The following is a 24,600-nucleotide window of genomic DNA, read 5'->3' on the forward strand; positions in this document are numbered from 1 at the left end:
TTGGCCAACATTCTTTTACACATTTGATTCAAGAGATCGAATCCTCTCTCTCTCTCTCTCTCTCTCTCTCTCTCTCTCTCTCTCTCTCTCTCTCTCTCTCTCTCTCTCTCTCTCTCTCTCTCTCTCTCAACGAGAGTACCCTGGAGACCGTGCGTCTGACTTTCCCAGAAGTACAAGAGTACCGGCGTCTCTCAGTGTCGCCTGAGAGTGTAACATGATCGTCCAGAACACAGACTTCACGTCCTCTCTGTTCCAGCTACTCGCTACCAATTTTGTGGTGCGTGACTCTCACAAGTATTGGCGTAGGGCGGATGGTGGGAGAGGGAGAGGGGGATGAACGGAGGGGGATAGAGTGAGAGAATGATGGCTGCGAAGACAAGGAGGAGAGAAGGAATAATGATGGTGATGGACATGTAGAGGGAACTACAGCATCTACAGCATGACGCTACAAAAGGCACTGTTCTCTGCCGTCATTGTTGCCCAAATGACCCGTTATTTGCGTCGAACGGGTGCCGGTGACAGACTTCGCTCTGCCGTTAACGAGCCTTCAGTTATCTGTATCGAGAGATGCCGTTGAGTGCCCTCACTCTACCGTCACCTGTTGGCACGTCGCGCCTCCTGTTATCTGTATTAAAAAATGAGCGGTCCTCGATGTCGTTAACAGCGAGGACTCACAACGGTAGAATGAAGCACGTCTTAGCATGGAGAACTGTCTCATCAACCTCCTACAGATCCAGCACCAACAGTTTGTGTCTTGTGAATAACCTCACATAACTTAACCTAAAATCACATAACTTTCCAAAGTATAACATTATCCACTCCACCCTTACAACATACAGAGTTCCGAAGAGATCGAACCCCCATACGTGGATGTGTCACGCTCGAGTGCCACTTCACGGTGTTCCGAACGGACCATAAGTCACCCTCCTGGCGGAATGTGACACCTTCGCGGAAAGGAGGAAGTAGATGGTCATCTGTCCACAATAATGTTCATTGTGAGTACGCGAAGAGGCCCTCAGGGGCGAGCCTCAAGCAGTCCCTCTGTTGGTGTCAGGTGATTGTACTGGTGTGGGATTCAACACATATGACTGTACTGGTGTGGGATTCAACACATATGACTGTACTGGTGTGGGATTCGACACACATGACTGTATTGGTGGGAATGTACTGATTCAACTCACATGACTGCATTTCTCGCCTTAGTACTGGTATCGTGCGAATGTTTCGTCATCCCATAAAATTGTAAACACAACGTTTCAGCGTTTTAAAAAACGTGGATAATATGTTTCACCACTCAATAAAACTCAACTATTGATTTACCATATTAAGAATTGGAGCATTTTATTATAATAATTGATTAACTTGCCTAGGTACCTGACCATTTATTCGGCTTATCTAAATCATGTAACGGCTTACACACAGAAATCACACTAACGTGATGTATCAAATGAACAAATCCACAAGGGCCGAAGGGCAGCGTCTGGGATGCTCTCGGACGCAGGTTCGAATCTTCGTCACGGCCCTTGTGGATTTGTTCATTTAGCGGTTTACTTAATTTTTGAGTCTTGTGCTCACTACGAAATGCTGCGTGTCTTAGTAATCCATCTCGCAAGATGGACTACAAGGACAAGTAACCAGCACTGCCAAACGTTTTTTATACGTTATGAGAATATTCTCAAGAACACGAGAGATGCTAAAATGATTGCAAAGCTCCAGGTACCTTATGAGCGGCCAGTTGAAAAAGTCTTGTGACTGAGCATTTAATAATGTAAATTTAGAATTATGACCCAGTTCCTGTTGGTAGTTTTTTACAAGGGGAGTGCTCAGGATTGGAGGATTCGTTCCTTGCAGTCTCTATTGCCTCACCCTTCCCTCGAGTGGCTATGGCAACATGAATGATTTGGCCAGTTATCTTCTTTCTTGAGGTTATCTTGAGATGATTTCGGGGCTTTTAGTGTCCCCGCGGCCCGGTCCTCGACCAGGCCTCCACCCCCAGGAAGCAGCCCGTGACAGCTGACTAACACCCAGGTACCTATTTTACTGCTAGGTAACAGGGGCATAGGGTGAAAGAAACTCTTCCCATTGTTTCTCGCCGGCGCCTGGGATCGAACCCAGGACCACAGGATCACAAGTCCCGCGTGCTGTCCGCTCGGCCGACCGGCTCCCTAGTTAAGGGGGAAGTTAAGGGGAAGATAAATCTCCATCTTACGGCCATGGCAACAAGGGTGATTTTTCCCAGTTAAGGGGAGGATACACCTTTCCTTCATCACCCTGCATCTTGTGAGAGAGTAACGGGTTTCCAAATTGTTCAGAAAAGAACATGTATACCAGAAATCACCCAGGTGTTTTGAAGGTGTTGATAGTGTTATACCAGAATATGGTACATAACGATGTGAAGTGTCACAGGTGGTGTTGTGTGTCCTGACACACCACGAGCGATATGACACATGACACTGTGGATGAGTTGGGCCACACTACCACCTGGTGGGTGTCAAACGACTCGCCATACGAGCGTTTCTTGTCGCCAAGATCCCAACATCCTGCGAGGCACACAGGAAGGGGAAATGATGATGACATATGAAACGTTCGCCTGCATGATCTTCCACACAATCGAATGTGATGCTGCATGTCTGCAAGAGGTTCTAAGAAACGTTTATAATAATGATAAATGATTAACTGCCAAATCAGCGTGTTGCCACCTGATTGGCTGGGAAACTCAGCTATGTTCCAATCACCTGGGCCGTAGGTGAATGTCTAGGGGCCAGATTCACGAAAGCACTTACGCAAGCACTTACGAACCTGTACATCTTTTCTCAATCTTTGGCGGCTTTGTTTCCAATTATTAAACAGTTAATGAGCTCCGAAGCACCAGGAGGCTGTTTATAACAATAACAAAAGTTCAATGGGAAGTTTTCATGCTTGTAAACTGTTTAATAAATGTAACCAAAGTCGTCAAAGATTGAGGAAAGATGCACACGTTCCTAAGTGCTTGCGTAAGTGCTTTCGTGAATCTGGCCCTAGGTGACTTTAGTTAACTCGGCCTTTGAGAGAGACATATGACTCGTCTCGGCGCTCGAAAGAGGCTAAACACGTTGATGATATATTTTTGCATGTTGGCCAGCACTAAGATACCATCAACTATACTTGTTATGGATTGGGGCTCGTTACCGCGACATGCTTCTGACGACAGCAACACCAACAATGAGACACAGACTTAATGCTTTGGAAGAAGCCTGCACTGACCTTGATATAATGGGAAGCTGACTAAATTCATTTACACTTCGCTACAGTGTGTATCTAGTGAAAGCTTCTTCCTCGCGCTTTGCTGAGGTGATCAAACTATCTTTAAACATTTACACAATCGCTTACGAAACCTGTACACATTTCCTTAGTCATTGCGACGTTGTTTACACTTATTAAACCGCTTACGAGCTTCGAAATATCACAACCCAAGGAGTTTATTGTTGTAAATATCATCGTGGTGCTTCTGAGCTCATAAACCGTTTAATATAAACAAACTGTCATGATTAAGAAAAGATATAAAGATTTCATAAGTGGTTGCACATTTGCTTTACCCAATAATGATCACGCTGCTAGGCTAGCAGCCTGGGGCCAGATTCACGAAAGCAGTTACGCAAGTACTTACGAACGTGTACATCTTTCCTCAATCTTTGACGGCTTTGGTTACATTTATTAAACAGTTTACAAGCATGAAAACTTCCCATTCAACTGTTGTTATTGTTATAAACAGCTTCCTCGTGCTTCGGAGCTCATTAACTGTTTAATAATTGGAAACAAAGCCGCCAAAGATTGAGAAAAGATGTACAGGTTCGTAAGTGCTTGCGTAAGTGCTTTCGTGAATCTGGCCCCTGTACAATACACTCCAGTGCAACTTGCAAGAAAGAAAGTATGGACTGTGACTTTGGACTATCTAATGCAATTAGCAGCATACAAATTAAAATGATTACTTCAGATTTAGAAGAATTAAGAAATGCCCAAAGACCTGAAAGTTGCGTTATTAAAAGGTATGACAACTTTTTCAATCATAGGTATTTGTATGGTCAGCACAGTTGTCGGATCAGATAATGTGATGTAACCATTGCGTGAATTTCGCCTTGGCGATAGGCACATCTGGCAGGTTAGTGAGGCTGAGCCACTACCAGAATATTCGGCTTGTAAACTCTGTGACAAACTATTAACTCATTCACTTGAACACTACATTATTGAATGCGAAACTGTAAATGATTTTAGACCTGGCTTGACAAGATCCTGTAAAAGATTTTCAGACCTCCGGGTACAATCAACTATGCAACTATTTAATTGAAACTGATATATTGGAAGACATCCTAACAATTTACCCTACATTTACTTGTCTACATTAATGATGGAAGAGCTTGGAAAAGGAGAAAAGAGGAGAAAAAAATTTTTCCTGCATCTCTGATAAATCCCTCTGTCTTGTGTAGCAGTGAACAGTAGGAAGTTATAGTTACCAAATCTAAAAAAAACATGTATAATATCTGATGCAGAAGATGGTAACCCCATGAAATATATATATATTTGTATGAATCTACAATTTGAACCTTATGTCATGTGTATGATTCTCGGTCGTGTATGGCAGTGAATACAAGCAGCAGCAGCAGCACTGCGATAAGACCTAATTGAATTAATCCGGTTTGGCAAAATCGGATATTAATTTTGTTAATAAAGATGTAGATAACAGCTGCCGCCTGCCATACCCTGCCGCTCACACAACACGCTAAGGGGGAAGGAGGGGGGGGATAAGAGGGGGGTTAATTACCCCAGACAAGGATGCTGTGTCACCTCAAATGCACTCTGGGGGATGAGTCTACAAGACATCAACGTCACAACTCACGAAACTAGTGCAAACGAAATGTATGAGGTTGATGATGTAGGGAACGTAAGTCCCACGCTCACCATCCCTCTCCCTTCCACCACATCCCCTCACCATCCACCTCTCTCCTCCACAACCATAACCATCCCGGTACACTCCTCATATTCCCCCCCCCCCATCCCACCACACAAGCTGCCCTCAACTCCTCCTCATAAACAAAGGTTAAACGCTCAATAATCCAGCCACCACAACCCCTTATTAATGAATTCAAAAACACTTTGTTCTAACCTGTCCTCAGGCAATGCTCGCCCAAGCTGCTGCCAACCTATTCATAAGTTTTAAAATGCTATTCATTCAAGATAGTAATTTTCTCGAATATAAATGAATATTATTATATATTAGCAAATTATGCGTACTTAGGAGTAGCTTAGCTTAGGTGTTTAGGCTCTGTTGACAATTATTTGTGTTTGTGGAACGTGGTGAAGGAACAGAGTTGAGGTTCGAACAGAGGTCGTCAGTGAAGCAATGTTTGACAGTTCGTAACTCATCGTCCCTATTCACTCAGCAGTAACTGAGGACCTGAGAGTAAAACGGAACGCCGCATCGTAATCTAGAGGAAATCTAGCAGGGGTAAGACGTACCTTGAGCTATGGGGGTGGGAAAGCTCCCAGCCTGCTAGCAGGAGTCAGAAGGCGTCCTCTCCCGTACCCACATGTGTACACAAAAAAGTGTTCCCTCGCTAGCTGGCGAAGAGCTCGGTTTCCCACCATCAAATTTTCCCTCTCAGCCGTAGTGTTCGCTGGAGCTGAACCTGGCCCCACACACCCACTTGAGCACGGCCTGCCGGTCACACTCGTTCAAGCGCGACCTGGCGCTCACTCCTGCTGGAGAGCGACGTGCCCTCCCCCCCCCCCCCCCCACACACACACACATACTGAAACGCTCATCTACTCAAAAACCGTTCGAACGCGATCTGCTACTTTCACCTGCTCGAGCGCCACTTGCCATTCCCATGCAGCCGCTCGAGCACGACCCACCCCCTTAACACTCGAGGTGTTGCTGAGATCTGGGTAACGTTGCTGAGTTCGTCGTGGGGAGGATTGGGTGTCTGACTCACCGAGAGGCTGCGTAATGATAATATTTAGCGCTACTTGACACTTACCGGCACTTTTGGTCTGTTTTGCGAGTGTTATACGAGCTGAGTACACGTATGAAATAGCGTGCACTCACCTCTCTCGGCACTTTTGTGGTTTTACACCGTCGTGGCTTTTATTTACGCTTTTTTTTCCATACCTCGGTAATCGTACTAAGATGAACATGTTTCGTGTATGATGGGTAATTTTCGTAGCTCCGTACGCATACTAAGATGAATACCGTTCGTGTGTGTGTGTGTGGAGTGGGGCTTCTCATCCATGTTGCTTTTGACAGACGTGTTGGTATTCACGTTCTGTTTTAGAGATCAGTTGGTCTGATACGTTAATGGTTCTAGAGAAGCAGCTTGGGGAGATTTTTTTCGAATTTTGAAGACCGACTTTGGGTATTTGAATAACTACCTCCTCGTTTTTGAATTGAAATTGAAATTGAAATAAGTTTATTGAGGTAAAATACTCACAAAGGGATGAGGTAGCTCAAGCTATTCTCACCCCAATACCTCCTCGTTTAGGTACCTGGTGTGTCCTAGTTCCTTTCAAGAGTATTTTGTATACGGTGTCAGAGTTGAAATTGAAATTGAAATAAGTTTATTGAGGTAAAATACACACAAAGGGATGAGGTAGCTCAAGCTATTCTCACCCCAATACCTCCTCGTTTAGGTACCTGGTGTGTCCTAGTTCCTTTCAAGAGTATTTTGTATACGGTGTCAGAGTTGAAATTGAAATTGAAATAAGTTTATTGAGGTAAAATACACACAAAGGGATGAGGTAGCTCAAGCTATTCTCACCCCGTTCAGTACAACGTGTAAATACATACATAGACACACATCACTAATAAACATATTACCAAACATTCTGAGAGATAAACATATACTCTCAGAATGTTTGGTAATATGTTTATTTTAACAGGTAGAATGCATTAGACAGTGATGTGGCTGACTCCATACACAGTTTCTAATGTAGATATGATAGAGCCCAGTAGGGTCAGGAATCTGTACACCAGTTGATTGGCAGTTGAGAGGCGGTACCAATGAGCCAGAGCTCAACCCCCGCAAGCACAACTAGGTACACAATGTACACAATAACTAGTACACAATGGTTTTTTTAGTTTTACTTATAGGTCTCTGTAGTAGAGCGCATACAGCACTTCTAATGTTACCGGAAACAGCGAAGCGATTCCCTTTTATTAAGCATAATCTCCCGCTCTGAAACAGTCACGTGCAGCGCCAAGCGCTGTTCCCACAGCCCACAACAGCGTCCCTGATCATTTCCACGGTGATGCTTACCAAAAAAAAAGTTGTAACGAAACATAATTTGAGTTTCCTGTCAATTAGCTGAGAGTAAAAAGCAAATGAGTGCTGGAAATCTACCTTTAGTTGGGACTAAATGAGCGATTATATTAAATTTTATTTGAGATATTTTTTTGTAATACGTTGTATGAAAAAATCATTTCTCGGTTGCAGACGTACCCCCCCCCCCCCAAAAAAAAAAATTGTTCGTAATGCGTAATAAAAAACAGAACTTTCACAGTAGTTTTGTGCATAGTTGCCATTTATATTTATATGTTCAGCCATTGGGTGAAGCATTTAAAGTGACGCGATTCGAACATAAAAAGTAGCCGAAGCACTGTTCGACAAAGAGATCGAACCCCATCATGTCCCAAGTGTATACCAATCAAAACCCGGAGAAGTGGCGGCTGTATTAACGATCATTTCCCCATTGTTCCCGAACACGGGGTCTTGTATATAGACATAAACCTGACGAAGCCTCATAAATAGGGCGAAGGAAGGTCACACGCAGCAATATACACGGTGTGTAGGCTACTCAGCCACCAATGGTCAGAAGAGAATATACGCCCCGAACGTTTCTGAAACATCTCCCACGACTGTCTTCATACCAGGACAACTATAACCACGGCCACAGGTTCTTGGGGGACTCCGGGGGACGTGAATCTCGGGCTCTGGAAGACCTTGAGGATATTACAGTGAGATAGACGAGTAAAGATGCCCACTGAAGGACACCAGGGTTTCCTTCAGTGGGAAAGTGAGGATCCACACCAAGTTGCTGTAGGTGTGAAGGTCCAACCCACGTAGATCAGAGTAAAACTTCGGGATCCTGGAAGGTTGGCAATAGCAGTGAAGATGTTGCAGTGATGGAGACTGTGTGTGGTGAAGATGTTGCACATAATGGAGGTTGCAGTGATGGACAGACATGTAGACTATTTGTAAAATAGATGAAGATAGGGAAACATAATCAAGAAAGGGGGTTACTTAACCACATCATTCAGAAAATAAATTTCAGACAGTGAAATTGGTATAAAAATTTACAGATTTCAGCGAAGGTTAAAGGTAAAGTATTTGACAAGAACATTCATGACCACTTAACAGTAAACTCCACAACCACTTGACAGAGAACCCACTCGGTCATTGTGCCTCACCGCCTCTTAGAAGTTCCTTAAAACCTTGAACTCTCACACATAAAAAAAAAGTTCCGCCCAAACTACGAACTGAAATGATGAGAAAATGTCCACGAAAAGCAGCGCAAATCCCGTCAATTGACGAACAGTGCCTGTGACCGACGCGCACAGATAACACTGCTGCGTATATACGCCCGTACGCCCTCCTTAAGGTCAACTCAGGTCACACCTGTGCTGTAGTTAATTTTTTATTCCATTTGGCTTAAGTGTGTGAACAAAGAGTTCTTGCTTTAACTATGACTTTTTTAGCTATTTTTTTTTTACAAACGTATTTTGGGGAAGTCTTTTTGAGGTAAATGCCAAGTACGTTGTTGGTAGAATTCACTGCTGGTAGAGTGTGTTGTTAATATATATCACTGCTGGTACAGTGAATTACTGATAGACTGCACTGCTGATAGACGGCACTGCTGATAGACGGCACTGCTGATAGACTGCACTGCTGATAGACTGCACTGCTGATAGACGGAACTGCTGATAGACGGAACTGCTGATAGACGGAACTGCTGATAGACGGCACTGCTGATAGACGGCACTGCTGATAGACGGCACTGCTGATAGACTGCACTGCTGATAGACGGCACTGCTGATAGACGGCACTGCTGATAGACGGCACTGCTGATAGACTGCACTGCTGATAGACTGCACTGCAGGTAACGTACTCTGCTGGCAAAGTTCTTGCTCCCATGTACCTTACGACCCGTTCGTGGTGCCCTGCCTCTAGCACAGTCATCCACAGCCCTCTTCCTGGTAGTGCTCACCTCTCTCTCTCTCCCAACCACTCCTATCATCACGCTATAGTTAGTCTGCCTAATATTCCTAATTGTTCCTTATCACGCATTATTATCACCGGGCTAGTTAGTCTATCTGATATTCCTAATTATTTTAATTTGTAGATACTTATGTTCCTACACGGCACAAAGTATCTCAGCGAAGATCTCTCGCTCAACAATTTACAGCTTTCGTTATCTTTATCTTATATTTTTCACACAATCCCTCACCACTTCCTTGTCACCCTGCAAAGTTTAATGAGGATGTCTGCAAGTGTCTGGCTTCCATCTTTGAACAGACAATCAGACATTCATATATATATATATATATATATATATATATATATATATATATATATATATATATATATATATATATATATATATATAATATGCTGCATAAAGCAAGTACAGACATAGCAGCTAAGTAAATATATATATATATGATTTCTTACCTGTCATATATTTCCTAAACACCTGTCTTTTTTATTAACATTAATGTGAATATTATCATGAAAACTGTTGTATTAATTAATGGGAGAGGTAGAGGCTTGTCAAGGGTTAGATCGTGCGTTATGGAAGATGAGGAGACTTGGTCACGACATTGACCGTTGACGAGAAGACACCTACCTCACTGATGACCTTGTGAGAGCTCACCTGGGAAAAAAGAAACATCCAACAGTTTTTTTTTATCTGTTGTTGGATTATTTTATTATACATAAAGGTGGATTATTTTATTATCCATAAAGGTGAATTATTTCATTGTACATAGAGGTGGATTATTTTATTATCCCTAAAGGTGGTTTATTTAATTATCCATAAAGGTATAAGGACTCATAGTAAGTCTCTCCTTTAAAAAAGTAATGTTGAGGCTTTTTTTGTCAATTACTTCCGAGAAGCAATTACTAATTACTGCGTCACAACGTAATTACATGTAGACCCTTCGCAGTTATTCAATTAAAATGTTTACTGCAGAGCTTTCCTCGCATGATTCGTCAGAATGATTATACCTGCGATATTTTACCAATTGCATAAAATATATTATATTTTATTATTAAAATGATTAAACCTGCGATATTTTTGGTTAACTTATATTATAATTTCATTCTCTTAAGATGTCACTTCCGGTTTCCGTACACTAAGTGTCCCGATGGCAAAGTGGGAGGCAGTCGTCGGTAATAAGTGGGAGAGGCAAAGTGGCAATCATTCACTCGTGAATGATTGCCACTTAGTCTCCCATCCGGGTCTCAACAGCCTCCACACAAGCAACCGTAATTGGTCATGAGTTCGGTGATGGGCTTAAAGTCTATCAATAACTGAAGGATGATGGGCTTACGGTCCATCAACAACCGAAGGATGATGGACTTAAGCCCTTCAGGTAGCTCTTTACCTAAACCTTATGTACAAATTCAAAATACAGAAAAAAATGTTGCTTCCCATGGAACAGGAAGTTATTAGTGACGTCTATTTACACTGTATTTAGGGATGATTACCACTTGAAGCCTTGTAAGTGATTCTCTTGAGGGTGTATACAAGTACATAATTATTAGCGTTCCTGGTTGCATGTTTCTCGTGGTCCGGGTTATTGTAAACATTTATTGCAATTGTGAAAGAGTTTTTATGGGAGTCAGGTGTGTCTAAAACCAGTGGTGTCATGTGTGAGTGAAAACAGGAGCGTATACACATGTAAATCTACTTGGGATGTGTGCATGTCAGATAGTGCTAGTATGGCTTGATTTCTCTTCTTCTAGTACCGGGCAGAAGCCCAATCATCTCTTCTTTCCTCATCTACACCGAATCCAAAGTCATAGCTGCATGAAAGCGTATAAAAAATAAAAATGTTTATTCAGGTAAGGTACATACATACAAGAGATTTTACATAATTTGATCGATATATAGATGGAGCTAGTACATACAATGCCTAAAGCCACTATTTACGCAAAGCGTTTCGGACAGATAAATAAATATAATATAAATATATTATATAATATAATAATTTGGATAAATGTGTACGTATACTCGAGCGAATCAATCTGGCGACTTCGTCTAGGTTCATACGCTTATTGTTTGACAAATGACTCTTCAAATTATATGTTGTTATACACCGTGAGAATATCTTGGTGAATACTGAGGAGATGAGGTGGGTTAGTTGGGAGTGTATGAGGTGGTTGGTGGGGGGGGAAGGGTTGTATAAGGTGAGTGGTGGGGTTGGATGAGGTGATTGGTGGAGGTGGATGCTAAAATTATTAATAAGGATGAAGAGCTTTGAATACGAGGAGAACGATGAACGATAAAGAAGAACGGAGACCCGGAAATTGAATGTTTTGCGAGGAGGAGGAGGAGGAGGAGTTGGTGGAAGAGGAGAAGGAGGGGAGGAGGGGGGGACGAGGAGGAAGAAACGAGTTTGTGATCATAGCAAGGAAGAAGTCGTTGAAGCAGGTCATGCAATCCCAGCATCTAATGTGTATACTTTCCTCGTGAGCTATGACATGCCCTCTCGTAGCATCAAGATATTATAGCATCCATACTACACACTGTGTGGGAACGACAGCTTTGCGCCGCCTGAGGCACATACCCCCCACAATAGGTCAGACTAGGCGACTCCCACCAATTGGCTCATATGCAGTAATTACCAAGTCGTTTCAAAGGAAGACTTAACATCCCTAATAGACAAGTTTGACGAGGGACAATGACCCAGAAGAAGTCACGGAGCAAACGTAAGACGGTACGGAAGCTTACGATCATCACTCCATGAGAAGGCTTGGGAGAGTGAGGACCCGAGAGAGGTTCTAGTGTTATTTTCTACCATAGTCGTAGGTATCCATTTGCAATACTAATTAGAATATGTTTATTTTCTTTTGTCGTACATTAGCAGGGGATTGAGTTCTGATTGCAGTTATTATGAACAATAACACAGAGAACATTGTTTGGTCTTCACTGGCAGGTCATGTCAGTATCTCTTGGCTTTTGAACATCTTCAGTACCTACTAAAATTGTCAACGTTAAAAATTTGTTATAAAAAAGAATGACACAATTCTCCCCAATGACTTTTGCCTAAGAATGAGAAAACTCAGTACGAATATTTTATAGTCTTGATACAATGTGGTGTCAAGCCATTTGCATGTTCTTAATACTGGCCAAATTAGACGGCAAGAACACACCTAACTCTTTATTTTTCCTTGCGTACATTTTGGCTATATTTTTATCTTTGTCACACAGCTGTGATAAAGCCATCTGACACAGTTACAATAAGCCATCCTTCACAGTTGTAATAAAACCATCTTACACTAATGTGCATTGAGTCTCTGGCTCAATACAAGTCTTGAGAGACATAGTCACAGTCGTAAGAAAGTTGAAAGCTACACATAAAAAATAAAGTGTATTTAGAAAATGCAAATTAATATTTAAGACATTTTACCCTGAAACTATTTGCTTAATGCATGGTTAATATGAAGACTTAAGTGATATAAAATATAACTCATTAACATAAAAAGTTATTGAGTTATACCAAAAACCACAAAGATATGTACAATATATTCAGCACGTGTAAATCAATATAAATGTATTTAGTCTTAATTTAAAAGAGATTATTTGATAATAATTAACTTAGTTCATGGCAGTGGGAGGGACAGCACCAGAGGAACTGGTGAACTGGAGACCAAACACAGCTTTTCAGTGTATTCTATAAGATCAAAGGTTCAAAGAGGCGTCAACTCTCACATGGATAGCTGACATGTGAGGTAATTTTCCGAAACGTAATGGTTGAAAATGGCAGGAAACTGTGTGTGTGTGTGTGTGTGTGTGTGTGTGTGTGTGTGTGTGTGTGTGTGTGTGTGTGTGTGTGTGTGTGTGTGTGTGTGTACTCACCTAATTGTGCTTGCGGGGGTTGAGCTCTGGCTCTTTGGTCCCGCCTCTCAACCGTCAATCAACTGGTGTACAGATTCCTGAGCCTATTGGGCTCTATCATATCTACATTTGAAACTGTGAATGGAGTCAGCCTCCACCACATCACTTCCTAATGCATTCCATTTGCTAACTACTCTGACACTGAAAAAGTTCTTTCTAACGTCTCTGTGGCTCATTTGGGTACTCAGCTTCCACCTGTGTCCCCTTGTTCGCGTCCCACCAGTGTTGAAAAGTTCATCCTTGTTTACCCGGTCGATTCCCCTGAGGATTTTGTAGGTTGTGATCATGTCCCCCCTTACTCTTCTGTCTTCCAGTGTCGTGAGGTGCATTTCCCGCAGCCTTTCCTCATAACTCATGCCTCTTAGTTCTGGGACTAGTCTAGTAGCATACCTTTGGACTTTTTCCAGCTTCGTCTTGTGCTTGACAAGGTACGGGCTCCATGCTGGGGCCGCATACTCCAGGATTGGTCTTACATATGTGGTGTACAAGATTCTGAATGATTCCTTACACAGGTTCCTGAACGCCGTTCTGATGTTAGCCAGCCTCGCATATGCCGCAGACGTTATTCTCTTTATGTGGGCTTCAGGAGACAGGTTTGGTGTGATATCAACTCCTAGATCTTTCTCTCTGTCTGTTTCATTAAGTACTTCATCTCCTATTCTGTATCCTGTGCCTGGCCTCCTGTTTCCACTGCCTAGTTTCATTACTTTGCATTTACTCGGGTTGAACTTCAACAGCCATTTGTTGGACCATTCACTCAGTCTATCCAGGTCATCTTGTAGCCTCCTACTATCATCCTCTGTTTCAATCCTCCTCATAATTTTTGCATCGTCGGCAAACATTGAGAGGAACGAATCTATACCCTCTGGGAGATCATTTACATATACCAGAAACAGTATAGGTCCAAGGACTGACCCCTGCGGGACTCCACTTGTGACGTCTCGCCAATCTGAGACCTCACCCCTCACACAGACTCGTTGTCTCCTGTTGCTTAGGTATTCCTCTATCCACCGGAGTACCTTTCCTCTCACTCCAGCCTGCATCTCCAACTTTCGCACTAGCCTCTTGTGTGGCACTGTATCAAAGGCTTTCTGACAATCCAAAAATATGCAGTCTGCCCACCCTTCTCTTTCTTGCCTTATTTTTGTTGCCTGGTCGTAGAATTCAAGTAACCCTGTGAGGCAGGACCTGCCATCCCTGAACCCATGTTGATGCTGTGTTACAAAGTTCCTTCGCTCCAGATGCTCCACTAGTTTTTTTCGCACAATCTTCTCCATCAGCTTGCATGGTATGCAGGTTAGGGACACTGGCCTGTAGTTCAGTGCCTCCTGTCTATCCCCTTTCTTGTATATCGGGACTACGTCAGCTGCTTTCCAAATATCTGGCAGTTCCCCTGTTGCCAGTGATTTGTTATACACTATGGAGAGTGGTAGGCTCAGTTCTCTTGCTCCTTCCTTTAGAACCCAAGGGGAGAGTGTGTGTGTGTGTGTGTGTGTGTGTGTGTGTGTGTGTGTGTGTGTGTGTGTGTGTGTGTGTGTGTGTGTGTGTGTGTGTTTTATGGTAGTTTTAAACAAATTCATGTACACCTACCATCGGGTTATTGAGCCTTTGAGCCATTTACACTCATTGATAGACTCACAGGAGTAGTTTACATTATAACAACATTTTGTTTATAATTTTGTTTTCATTCTATGGGGAAATAGATTATGACAAAGATTTCGATATGAAGTAATCCTTTCCCACTGTTTCTCACGCGGGACAAATACAGTAGGCAAAGGTCAGCCTAATAAACTTAATCAGAGTTCTTCTATCACACAGGAAACAAAAGGTCAGCATAAACTGAGGTCATTCTGAGAGTTCAACAGTCGTTAATGAACTGTTCCAGTACTTAGTCATGAGACCTTTAGTAAGAGTGCAATATACTCATAAATGATGAAAATGAATTAACAGCAAAGCATTGATTAATTCTATATATAGTCATAATGGCTTAGTGCTTAAGCTGAAATACCGTCAACGATTAAGTCACGCAGTAAAAGGATTTAAATAGGCGTCCATAATGGGTTGAAAATTAGAAATAGAAATTTAGTACTAATAAGGGCAGGGCTCTTAACTTAGAGGTACCAGATATAAATTAATCAAAATATCCATTTAGCAGGTTTACCCTACTAAACCTCCCCATTCACCCCCAAAACACCTACCCACCTCGTCAACCACTCACCCCCAAACTTCTGACCAGCCACATCAACCACTCACCCCCAAACTTCTGACCAGCCACATCAACCACTCACCCCCAAACTTCTGACCAGCCACATCAACCACTCACCCCCAAACTTCTGACCAGCCACGTCAACCACTCACCCCTTCAATATCCCGATATTTCCATCAATCTGCTGTTCTCTTGCAAGCGTCCTGTGTCTCTCCTGTACTCACCTAGTTGTGCTTGCGGGGGTTGAGCTTTGGCTCTTTTGTCCCGCCTCTCAACTGTCAATCAACTAGGCTGTGTGAAGGCTGCTGAGCAGAGGCAGCCCATCATCCTGCTTAGATAGTACTCAGAATAATGATGTGGACCGTCGTACATATGATGTAGTGCACAATTAGAAATTAGAATTACGTACTATTGAATTAGGACACGCCAGAAAAAGATTTTTGTATTTATATTGTTAATACAATCAAAACTAACCCAACCTAACTATCCTAGACCTAATGTATGGTATTTAAGGTGTAATATAGTACATATGTATGCTGTGCTAGGCATAGGAATATTTAAATTTGGTTTTTAGCTTTAGTTTTTTTTTCCCAGACCCGATAAAGTAAACAGTACGAAATACTACTATCTAATTGTCCATTACGTCAATATATGTACGAAGTTTTAAATTTTTACACAAAATGGTATGTAATCAGGAGGCTGGGCTGACCAGACAGCCTCTCAAAGTCTCCAGCATCAGCACGTACATTCGTGGGGTCTTAAATCTCACCACAGCAAAGTATCGTAAATACTTCGTGATTTATAGTCCCCCTTGAGTTTCTTTACAGGAACATGATAACATTTCTTAAAACGTCGCTGTTTATAAATCTCAATCCTGATACACCACGAGGTAATGAGTTTATGATTGTCACTTCCTCATATCTGCGAGGGAATTTTGTTTAGAGTTTCTTCTCGTATCGTGCTGATATTCCGAGCCCAATTTTGAATGTTTTCATGCCACATTCAAGCGCCTATCAGGTGCTTCCGGCCAGCGATGCTGCTTGTGAGGGGAGCCGAGAGTGAGACTTTAATGGAAATACTTTACGAATGATGCTGGGCACTTAAGGTGCTTTATGAGTGTGTGAAGGACTGTTGTTAGCCGAGCTCTCGATCGACTCTGTCATTATAGACAGCTGAACCATTGATGGCTTCTATCATTATAAGGTGTTGGTAAGATTTCTGGTGTGCACACACACACCCAGTAAACATTTACCAAAGGGAGGCCATTTTGTGTTTTATATCGTTATATGTATCAAATTAAATACAAAACTGGCCATTTAGACGTTTGGGCAGCTTCCCAAGGCCCCACCACACTGCCTTTATTGGGGGAAAAGTCTTTTACGTTTCTCAAAGCTATTTAGGAATATTCTATTCGCGTTCATTTAATATAAATTTGGTGTTAGAAGGCATTATGAGATTATATTGAAAGTTATTACGTTGTTTGTTGACATATATGTTGGTATGTGAGTCTGGAGCATGGAGTATGTGAGTCTGGAGCGTGGAGTATGTGAGTCTGGAGCGTGGAGTATGTGAGTCTGGAGCGTGGAGTATGTGAGTCTGGAGCGTGGAGTATGTGAGTCTGGAGCGTGGAGTATGTGAGTCTGCAGCGTGGAGTATGTGAGTCTGGAGCATGGAGTATGTGAGTATATAGCATGGAGTATGTGAGTCTGCAGCGTGGAGTATGTGAGTATATAGCATAGAATATGTGAGTTTGCAATAAAACTTTCAGTAAAGGAACTCCATATAAATCTCAAGTATAAGTAGAGAGCCTAATCAACTTGTAAGATAAACCTCAAAACATTTCCTTGTAAGTGTGAGGTCTTGTATGTTTTGTTGTTTTAGATTTAGCTACTCAGAACGAAGTGTCCATGTAGCACGGGCTATGGTGATCCCGTAAGAAGTCTTGTGAACCTCACGTTTCCGTACCCTGTTCCTTGACAATATGGAAGATAAAACTCTCACGGTTCGCTTGGCGCTACAGCGGGCGTCGGCACCGGGAGCTGACGCATCTGTCATGATTGTCAGGCTCGCTGGAGCGTGTTCAAGCCAGAGCGAGTAAACGCTTCTCTGACGAGCGGGATGTGATCGGCCGACGCCGTTCGCGCGCTGTCATCCCACTTCGTTTGGGTGGTTGAGGCGGGAGCTGAATCTTTCAGTTGCTTTGCAATTTCCGGTTATTGTCTTCAAGATCGGCTATCACCATTGTTGGCGTGCATTGTAATGACCATTAATGTGAAGGGGTAAAAATACATAGTTATTCTATATAGTTTCTATGTTATAGTATAATTTAGCCTTTAGCCTAGCCTATAGTATAAGGGAGCCGGTCGGCCGAGCGGACAGCACGCTGGACTTGTGATCCTGTGGTCCTGGGTTTGATCCCAGGCGCCGGCGAGAAACAATGGGCAGAGTTTCTTTTACTCTATGCCCCTGTTACCTAGCAGTAAAATAGGTACCTGGGTGTTAGTCAGCTGTCACGGGCTGCTTCCTGGGGGTGGAGGCCTGGTCGAGGACCGAGCCGCGGGGACACTAAAAAGCCCCGAAATCATCTCAAGATAACCTCAAGATAGCCTATCGTCTTCAACTTGCTGAAGAAATTGTGTTGTCGTTATTAATGCGGAACACCTCATCACTGGATATGTTCACGTTACCGAATAATGGGTAGTGTTGTGAACAATGATTCCGATAAGACGTTAAGAACGTTTACAAATTATAGTTAAGATTATCTGAAAAAAAAAAAAGGTTTCGTTACCAACATTTCCGAACATCTCTGATGACCCTCACAGCTCTTCTACATTGGTGATGTTCCGAACATCTCTGATGAGCCTCACAGCTCTTCTACATTGGTGATGTAAGAACACTTGGTGAATGTCTTCTGGTAGATTTCAGTGCAGATGATTGAAAGTTGAGAGGCGGGACAAAAGAGCCGAAGCCCAACCCTCCCCCCCCCCCGCAAGCACAACTAGGTGATCACCACAACATACCTGATCAACCAGGTTGTGACTCACACGTCAGGCTGCGAGCAGCCGCGTCTAACAGCCTGGTTGATCAGTCCAGCAACCAGGAGGCCTGGTCGACGACCGGGCCGCGGGGACATTAAGCCCCGGAAGCACCTCAAGGTAGGTGAGTACAACCAGGCTAGTACATACGTATTTTTTTAATTTACAAAAAAGATACATAAATAATAAAGCTTAAAATTAAGTATGAGATAAATATTATTATGACAAGTGACCATTTGATATATGGAGATTCCATAATATACGTCGGGGGAGGAGTGCTTTCCTCAAGTCTCACCCTCATACCTCACCCTCATACCTCACATCCCTGCAGTGCCCTCCCATATACCTCACATTTACCTACACTAGAGAAATCTCCCTCATACCTACACCCCTCATTCCCCGCTTTCAGCCTCACCGCCGCTCGCTAACACAAGCGGAGACAAACCTGGAGATCCCATCATGTAAGGAGGATGAGGAAGGCAACCAGTGGCTTCCCTCGGCCAGCACCAGCACGACATCATCGCTACGATCACCGGCGTCCCTTCCGTAACCGCCTCTCTCCCATCCATAAAGACATCATCGTAGCGGCAATTTTAGACACGCTCCTCTGTTGGGTTTCTTGGTCATCCCGTCTGGGAGGAACAATGCAGCGCTGGCCGCTGGTGGCCGGGTGGTGGGTGGTGATGGTGGTGGTATTCAGTGGTGTTGTGGTAGCAATGGGGGATGGTTGTTGTGGTAGATACTCAGCGGGGGAGCTGAGTATCGTCACCCCTGTGGTAGCAGTGGGTGGTGGTAGATTCTCAGGGGGTGCTGGTGTTGTAGGAGAGGTGGGTGACTGTGGGAGCTGTTCAGACTGTGGGAGATGTTCATTTGTGTTGAAGAAGCAATCATCTTAGGGTTCTCTCACAAGAAGCTGAGACAGCGAGCCACTTCCGACTCTCCCAGATGATTGTGGTCAAGGAGACTGTTGTGGAATTGTTGTTGACGGCAGAGGTTCCCTACACACGGACACCAGTGTCCTCCCTGAACTTACAGGTACACCAAGAGCAACGACACACGTACGCACGCAGCTGTTTAGTTAGGGTACGCACGCAGGTGTCTAGTTAGGGTACGCACGCAGGTGTCTAGTTAGGGTATGCACGCAGGTGTCTAGTTAGGGTACGCACGCAGGTGTCTAGTTAGGGTACGCACGCAGGTGTCTAGTTAGGGTACGCACGCAGGTGTCTAGTTAGGGTACGCACGCAGGTGTCTAGTTAGGGTACTCACGCAGGTGTCTAGTTAGGGTACGCACGCAGGTGTCTAGTTAGAGTATGCACACAGCTGTTTAGGAATACACAGTGGTACCCTAATATGTTAAAGTACGTTAAGTTTTCAAAGCTCTTTAATAATAAAACTTTCCGGACGTAACTTAACTTAGTCGTGAGCATGTCCTCCACAAGCTGTCCGGACGTAAGCCCAGGCTTAGGTCATGAGCATGTTCTCTCCTCCAAACTGTCCTAGCGTAAGCCGGGTCATTAGCATTTCCTCTTTCAACTGATAGGAAGTAAGCTTGAACTTGGGTCATGAGCATGTCCTTTCCTCAAAATATTTAAGTATACCTTCACTTTCCGCGCCACTTGTGCACAAAGATATGCGAGAGAAGCTCAAGACGTATAAAGATTAGAACATATTATTCATTACACACATAAATCACAATAACGTGATGCATCAAATGAACAAATCCAAGGGCCTTGACGAGGTTCGAATCCTCGTCACGGCCCTTGTGGATTTGTTCATATTATTCATATTCCAAAGCCTTCTGATCCTCACGGTCGCGAGTTGAGCTGCTTCTCAGATAATCTAGGCATAGGATAATGGGTTGCTACTCATTATCTACTCTCATTATCTCATTATCTATCCCATTAGCTGCTGCCCGTCTTCTCGGTAAGGAAACGAATGAAGGAAAAAGAGAGGGAGTGAGAGAAGAAGAAGAAGGGAGGAAGCGAGGGAAGATGATTGGGACCAGACAAGCAACAGGTACCAAACATGTTATAATTAAGTCCTACCAGAGGCTAACAATTACCTCTTCAACTGTCAACTTTTTCGTGTGATCGTTGTGTGTGTGTTTGGCGACGGAGGACACCGGAGGCAGATGAGGTCGTTACCCCGCACAAGAGGGGTCTTGGCGTCTCCTGGTGCCCACACATGTAGTCCTGTTGATTAATTGGGAAAATCATTATGAGAACATAGACAAAAATGATTCAGATGAACATTATAACTGTGTGTGTGTGTGTGTGTGTGTGTGTGTGTGTGTGTGTGTGTGTGTGTGTGTGTGTGTGGGTGTGTGTGTGTGCGCGCGTGCGTGCGTGCGCCTCACCTGTGTTTGCAGCGATTGCGTTCCAGTTGCAGCTTCTAACCATTAATTTTCCAGTACATATTTTTTGCACTAGAGGGACTGCATCATGGAGCAGATGATATTGAGGTACGGGAACCGCCCCGGCGCTGCTACACATACCACTCAGCAGAGGGTAATTGAGAGGGCTGGCATGCGTCGTCCTCTGAAGCGGTAGGTCTTGGAACATTAGAAGAGGAGTTTAAAACGCTTTGATTCACATAGAGGCAATCCTGGTGATTCAGAATACAGTAGCAAACGGAGGCTTCTCTTGACGAACGAAGCCGGATTCTTCACTTGACGAGTGAAGCTCCACTTAAGGAATCAGCCCTTGAGGATACTGAGGGGAGGGGAACCCTCCTGCAGTGTGGAGGTTCACTAAGTACTTGTAGTAACTACCTGAGACCTGAAGACTAATTGATTGGCTCACGGAAATACATTGTGTTCCATCCACCTGTCGTTATAACGGGTCTTGGGGCTTCGTGTTAAGAACATAAGAATAACTTTGGAAAGAATATTAGTCCAAATAATATATACATATATATATATATATATATATATATATATATACGTAATCATGACTGATTCACCAGTACTCTCCTGGCGTCTGTACTGTCAGGGGTGACTTGCCCGGGCCTCCAGAGAGTGCCACTGCCGTATTATTTAACGTGTCAATACACTTATAAAAGACAACCTTCCTGGGAGCAAGATACAATCTCATAATTGATTTGACACCAAAGTGGTCATAATATGCAGAGTAGTATATTTTGGTACCAGTCTTTCCTGTCAGCATATATTACTGAATGTAACCGAAGGGTGAGATCATTGATGTAATCTTCTCGAATTTCCTTAAAATTGTCTTCATTTAAGAAGGAAGTTGAAAAATTAACATTCCAAAGCTAATTGATAATTTTATTTGGCCTGACGCTAAGAGATGCAAGTATCCACATAGATAAAAATGAAGTGAGAATTCTGAACGTTTTCGTGTTTCATAATATCAAGGAATACAGAGAAGATTAATTGATGAAGATTTAAGCCACCCAAGAGGTGGCACGGGCATGAATAGCCCGTAACTATCAATTTTATGGGGTTGGAATTATATACCCCACTATACACTTAAGCAGATTAAGATCCATAACCATAATATCAAGTAATGGAACTGGCAGGATTGTATGGGGGACAGGCTATTTCCTGTTTCTTGGAATATACTACACACATATCTATTCTTTATATTAATTTAGATCTATCACAAATCATACCAATTATACAGCTATCTAATTTATATTATCCTGGACTTGCAATTATCTAATTCACTCTTTTTTATTATAACTGAAGATTCAATAATATTTTCCTTCACTAGCTGATTTACATTCGACAATTTTCCATGAATTACTCCAGTCAGTCAGTTACTCCAGTGAATGATTACAATATTTTAGGTGAACAGACACGGCATTGGATTCTTGACCTGTCTTTATGCCATATATGTGTTGTTTTATGCTATGGTCAAGATGCTTACCTGTCTGTCCAACATAGAACTTATTGCTGCGATACGTTTTATGATGGCCATTAGGAATCAGAAAGACCTCTAGCCAGTCTGCAATGTGCAATGGGTGTTGAAGCAGGAAAAATTGTCTCTGCAACCTCTTGCATGTCATACGAGCTTTATACCCTTCGTTTAACACGTAAATATTGAACTTATTGTAATAATATCTCAGATTACACGAGCTCAATAACATTCCTAATCTTTTGTCGATTATTTAGGTTGATTAATGTCACTATATATAAGGCATATAAGCACATCTTACCTAATTATTCACTATACTGGCATTATATATAGCACGAAAGCGCTTCTTACTGAATTATTCACTATACTGGCATTATATATAGCACAAAAGCGCTTCTTACTTAATAATTCACTATACTGGCACAATATATAGCACGAAAGCGCTTCTTACTTAATTATTCACTATACTGGCATTATATATAGCACATAAGCGCTTCTTACTTAATAATTCACTATACTGGCATTATATATAGCACAAAAGCGCTTCTTACTTAATAATTCACTATACTGGCATTATATATAGTACAAAAGCGCTTCTTACTTAATAATTCACTATACTGGCATTATATATAGCACAAAAGCGCTTCTTACTTAATAATTCACTATACTGGCATTATATATAGCACAAAAGCGCTTCTTACTTAATAATTCACTATACTGGCATTATATATAGCACATAAGCGCTTCTTACTGAATTATTCACTATACTGGCATTATATATAGCACATAAGCGCTTCTTACTTAATAATTCACTATACTGGCATTATATATAGCACATAAGCGCTTCTTACTTAATAATTCACTATACTGGCATTATATATAGCACAAAAGCGCTTCTTACTTAATAATTCACTATACTGGCATTATATATAGCACAAAAGCGCTTCTTACTTAATAATTCACTATACTGGCATTATATATAGCACAAAAGCGCTTCTTACTTAATAATTCACTATACTAGCATTATATATAGCACAAAAGCGCTTCTTACTTAATTAATCACTATACTGGCATTATATATAGCACAAAAGCGCTTCTTACTTAATAATTCACTATACTGGCATTATATATAGCACAAAAGCGCTTCTTAATAATTCACTATACTGGCATTATATATAGCACATAAGCGCTTCTTACTTAATAATTCACTATACTGGCATTATATATAGCACATAAGCGCTTCTTATTTAATAATTCACTTTACAGGCATTATATATAGCACAAAAGCACTTCTTACTTAATAATTCACTATACTGGCATTATATATAGCACATAAGCGCTTCTTACTGAATTATTCACTATACTGGCATTATATATAGCACATAAGCGCTTCTTACTGAATTATTCACTATACTGGCATTATATATAGCACAAAAGCGCTTCTTACTTAATAATTCACTATACTGGCATTATATATAGCACAAAAGCGCTTCTTACCTAATAATTCACTATACTGGCATTATATATAGCACAAAAGCGCTTCTTACTGAATTATTCACTATACTGGCATTATATATAGCACAAAAGCGCTTCTTACTGAATTATTCACTATACTGGCACCTTAAATCTTACAGAACCTAAAACCCCCTGATACCGTTGTTTATCAATGACTAGTCTAGTTTTAAAGTCTTGCGCAGAGGCCCAAGTTTCCCACCGTCTACCGAGGTCATAGAGTAGCAACCCGTTGCACTCTGAACCGGCCCAGCCTCAGGCCACAGGTTTTTCCTGGCTGCTCCAGACCTTTGATGTGCTTATTCACACGGTCTTTTAAACCGGTTTTGACTTGTAGACTTCCCCCCAGGAGCCTGAGGGCAAAAATGCAGTTCGGATTTCATTTTATTTTGCTCTGAGATGGATATGTCGTTGACGTTAATTATGTTGAACGATAATATTGGAATTGTTGTCAGGTGTGTGGTTGAACGATTGCACAGGAGTTAGTGACAGGCGTGGCCGAACGATAACACAGTAATTGGTGTCAGGTGTGGTCAAATGATAGCGTAGGAATTAGGGACAGATGCGTTCACGATATCACGGAAATTGGTGTCGGGTGTCAGTCGAACGATAGCATAAGAGCAGGCGGCAAGCGTGGACAAGGTCGTCAGCATGAAGCCTCGACGAGACTATTTAACTCGGGTCAAATGACATCTGTCTGTTCCTATAAGATTTCTTACAGGATGCTTCCTGTAAGAAATTTTCTAGCAAGCATGTATGAATGAATTTATCAATGTTTCTCGAGGAAAAACCTAAAATAAAAATAATGCACAGAGCGTCG

At 42.3% G+C, this 24,600-nt stretch overlaps 1 protein-coding gene across 1 annotated transcript in view; it reads right to left on the reverse strand.

Annotated features, from left to right (window-relative positions):
- LOC138370518 (RNA-binding protein 12B-like) overlaps window positions 1-22,419 on the reverse strand; it is a 29,738-nt gene extending 7,319 nt beyond the window's left edge. Inside the window, exon 1 of the mRNA XM_069334897.1 lies at window positions 22,281-22,419. Coding sequence (XP_069190998.1) covers window positions 22,281-22,419 — 139 coding nt within the window. The remainder of the gene's footprint in view (window positions 1-22,280) is intronic.
- Window positions 22,420-24,600: the final 2,181 nt, after the last annotated feature.

This window comes from Procambarus clarkii, chromosome 32, assembly GCF_040958095.1.
Source record: "Procambarus clarkii isolate CNS0578487 chromosome 32, FALCON_Pclarkii_2.0, whole genome shotgun sequence".
NCBI lineage: Eukaryota > Metazoa > Arthropoda > Malacostraca > Decapoda > Cambaridae > Procambarus > Procambarus clarkii.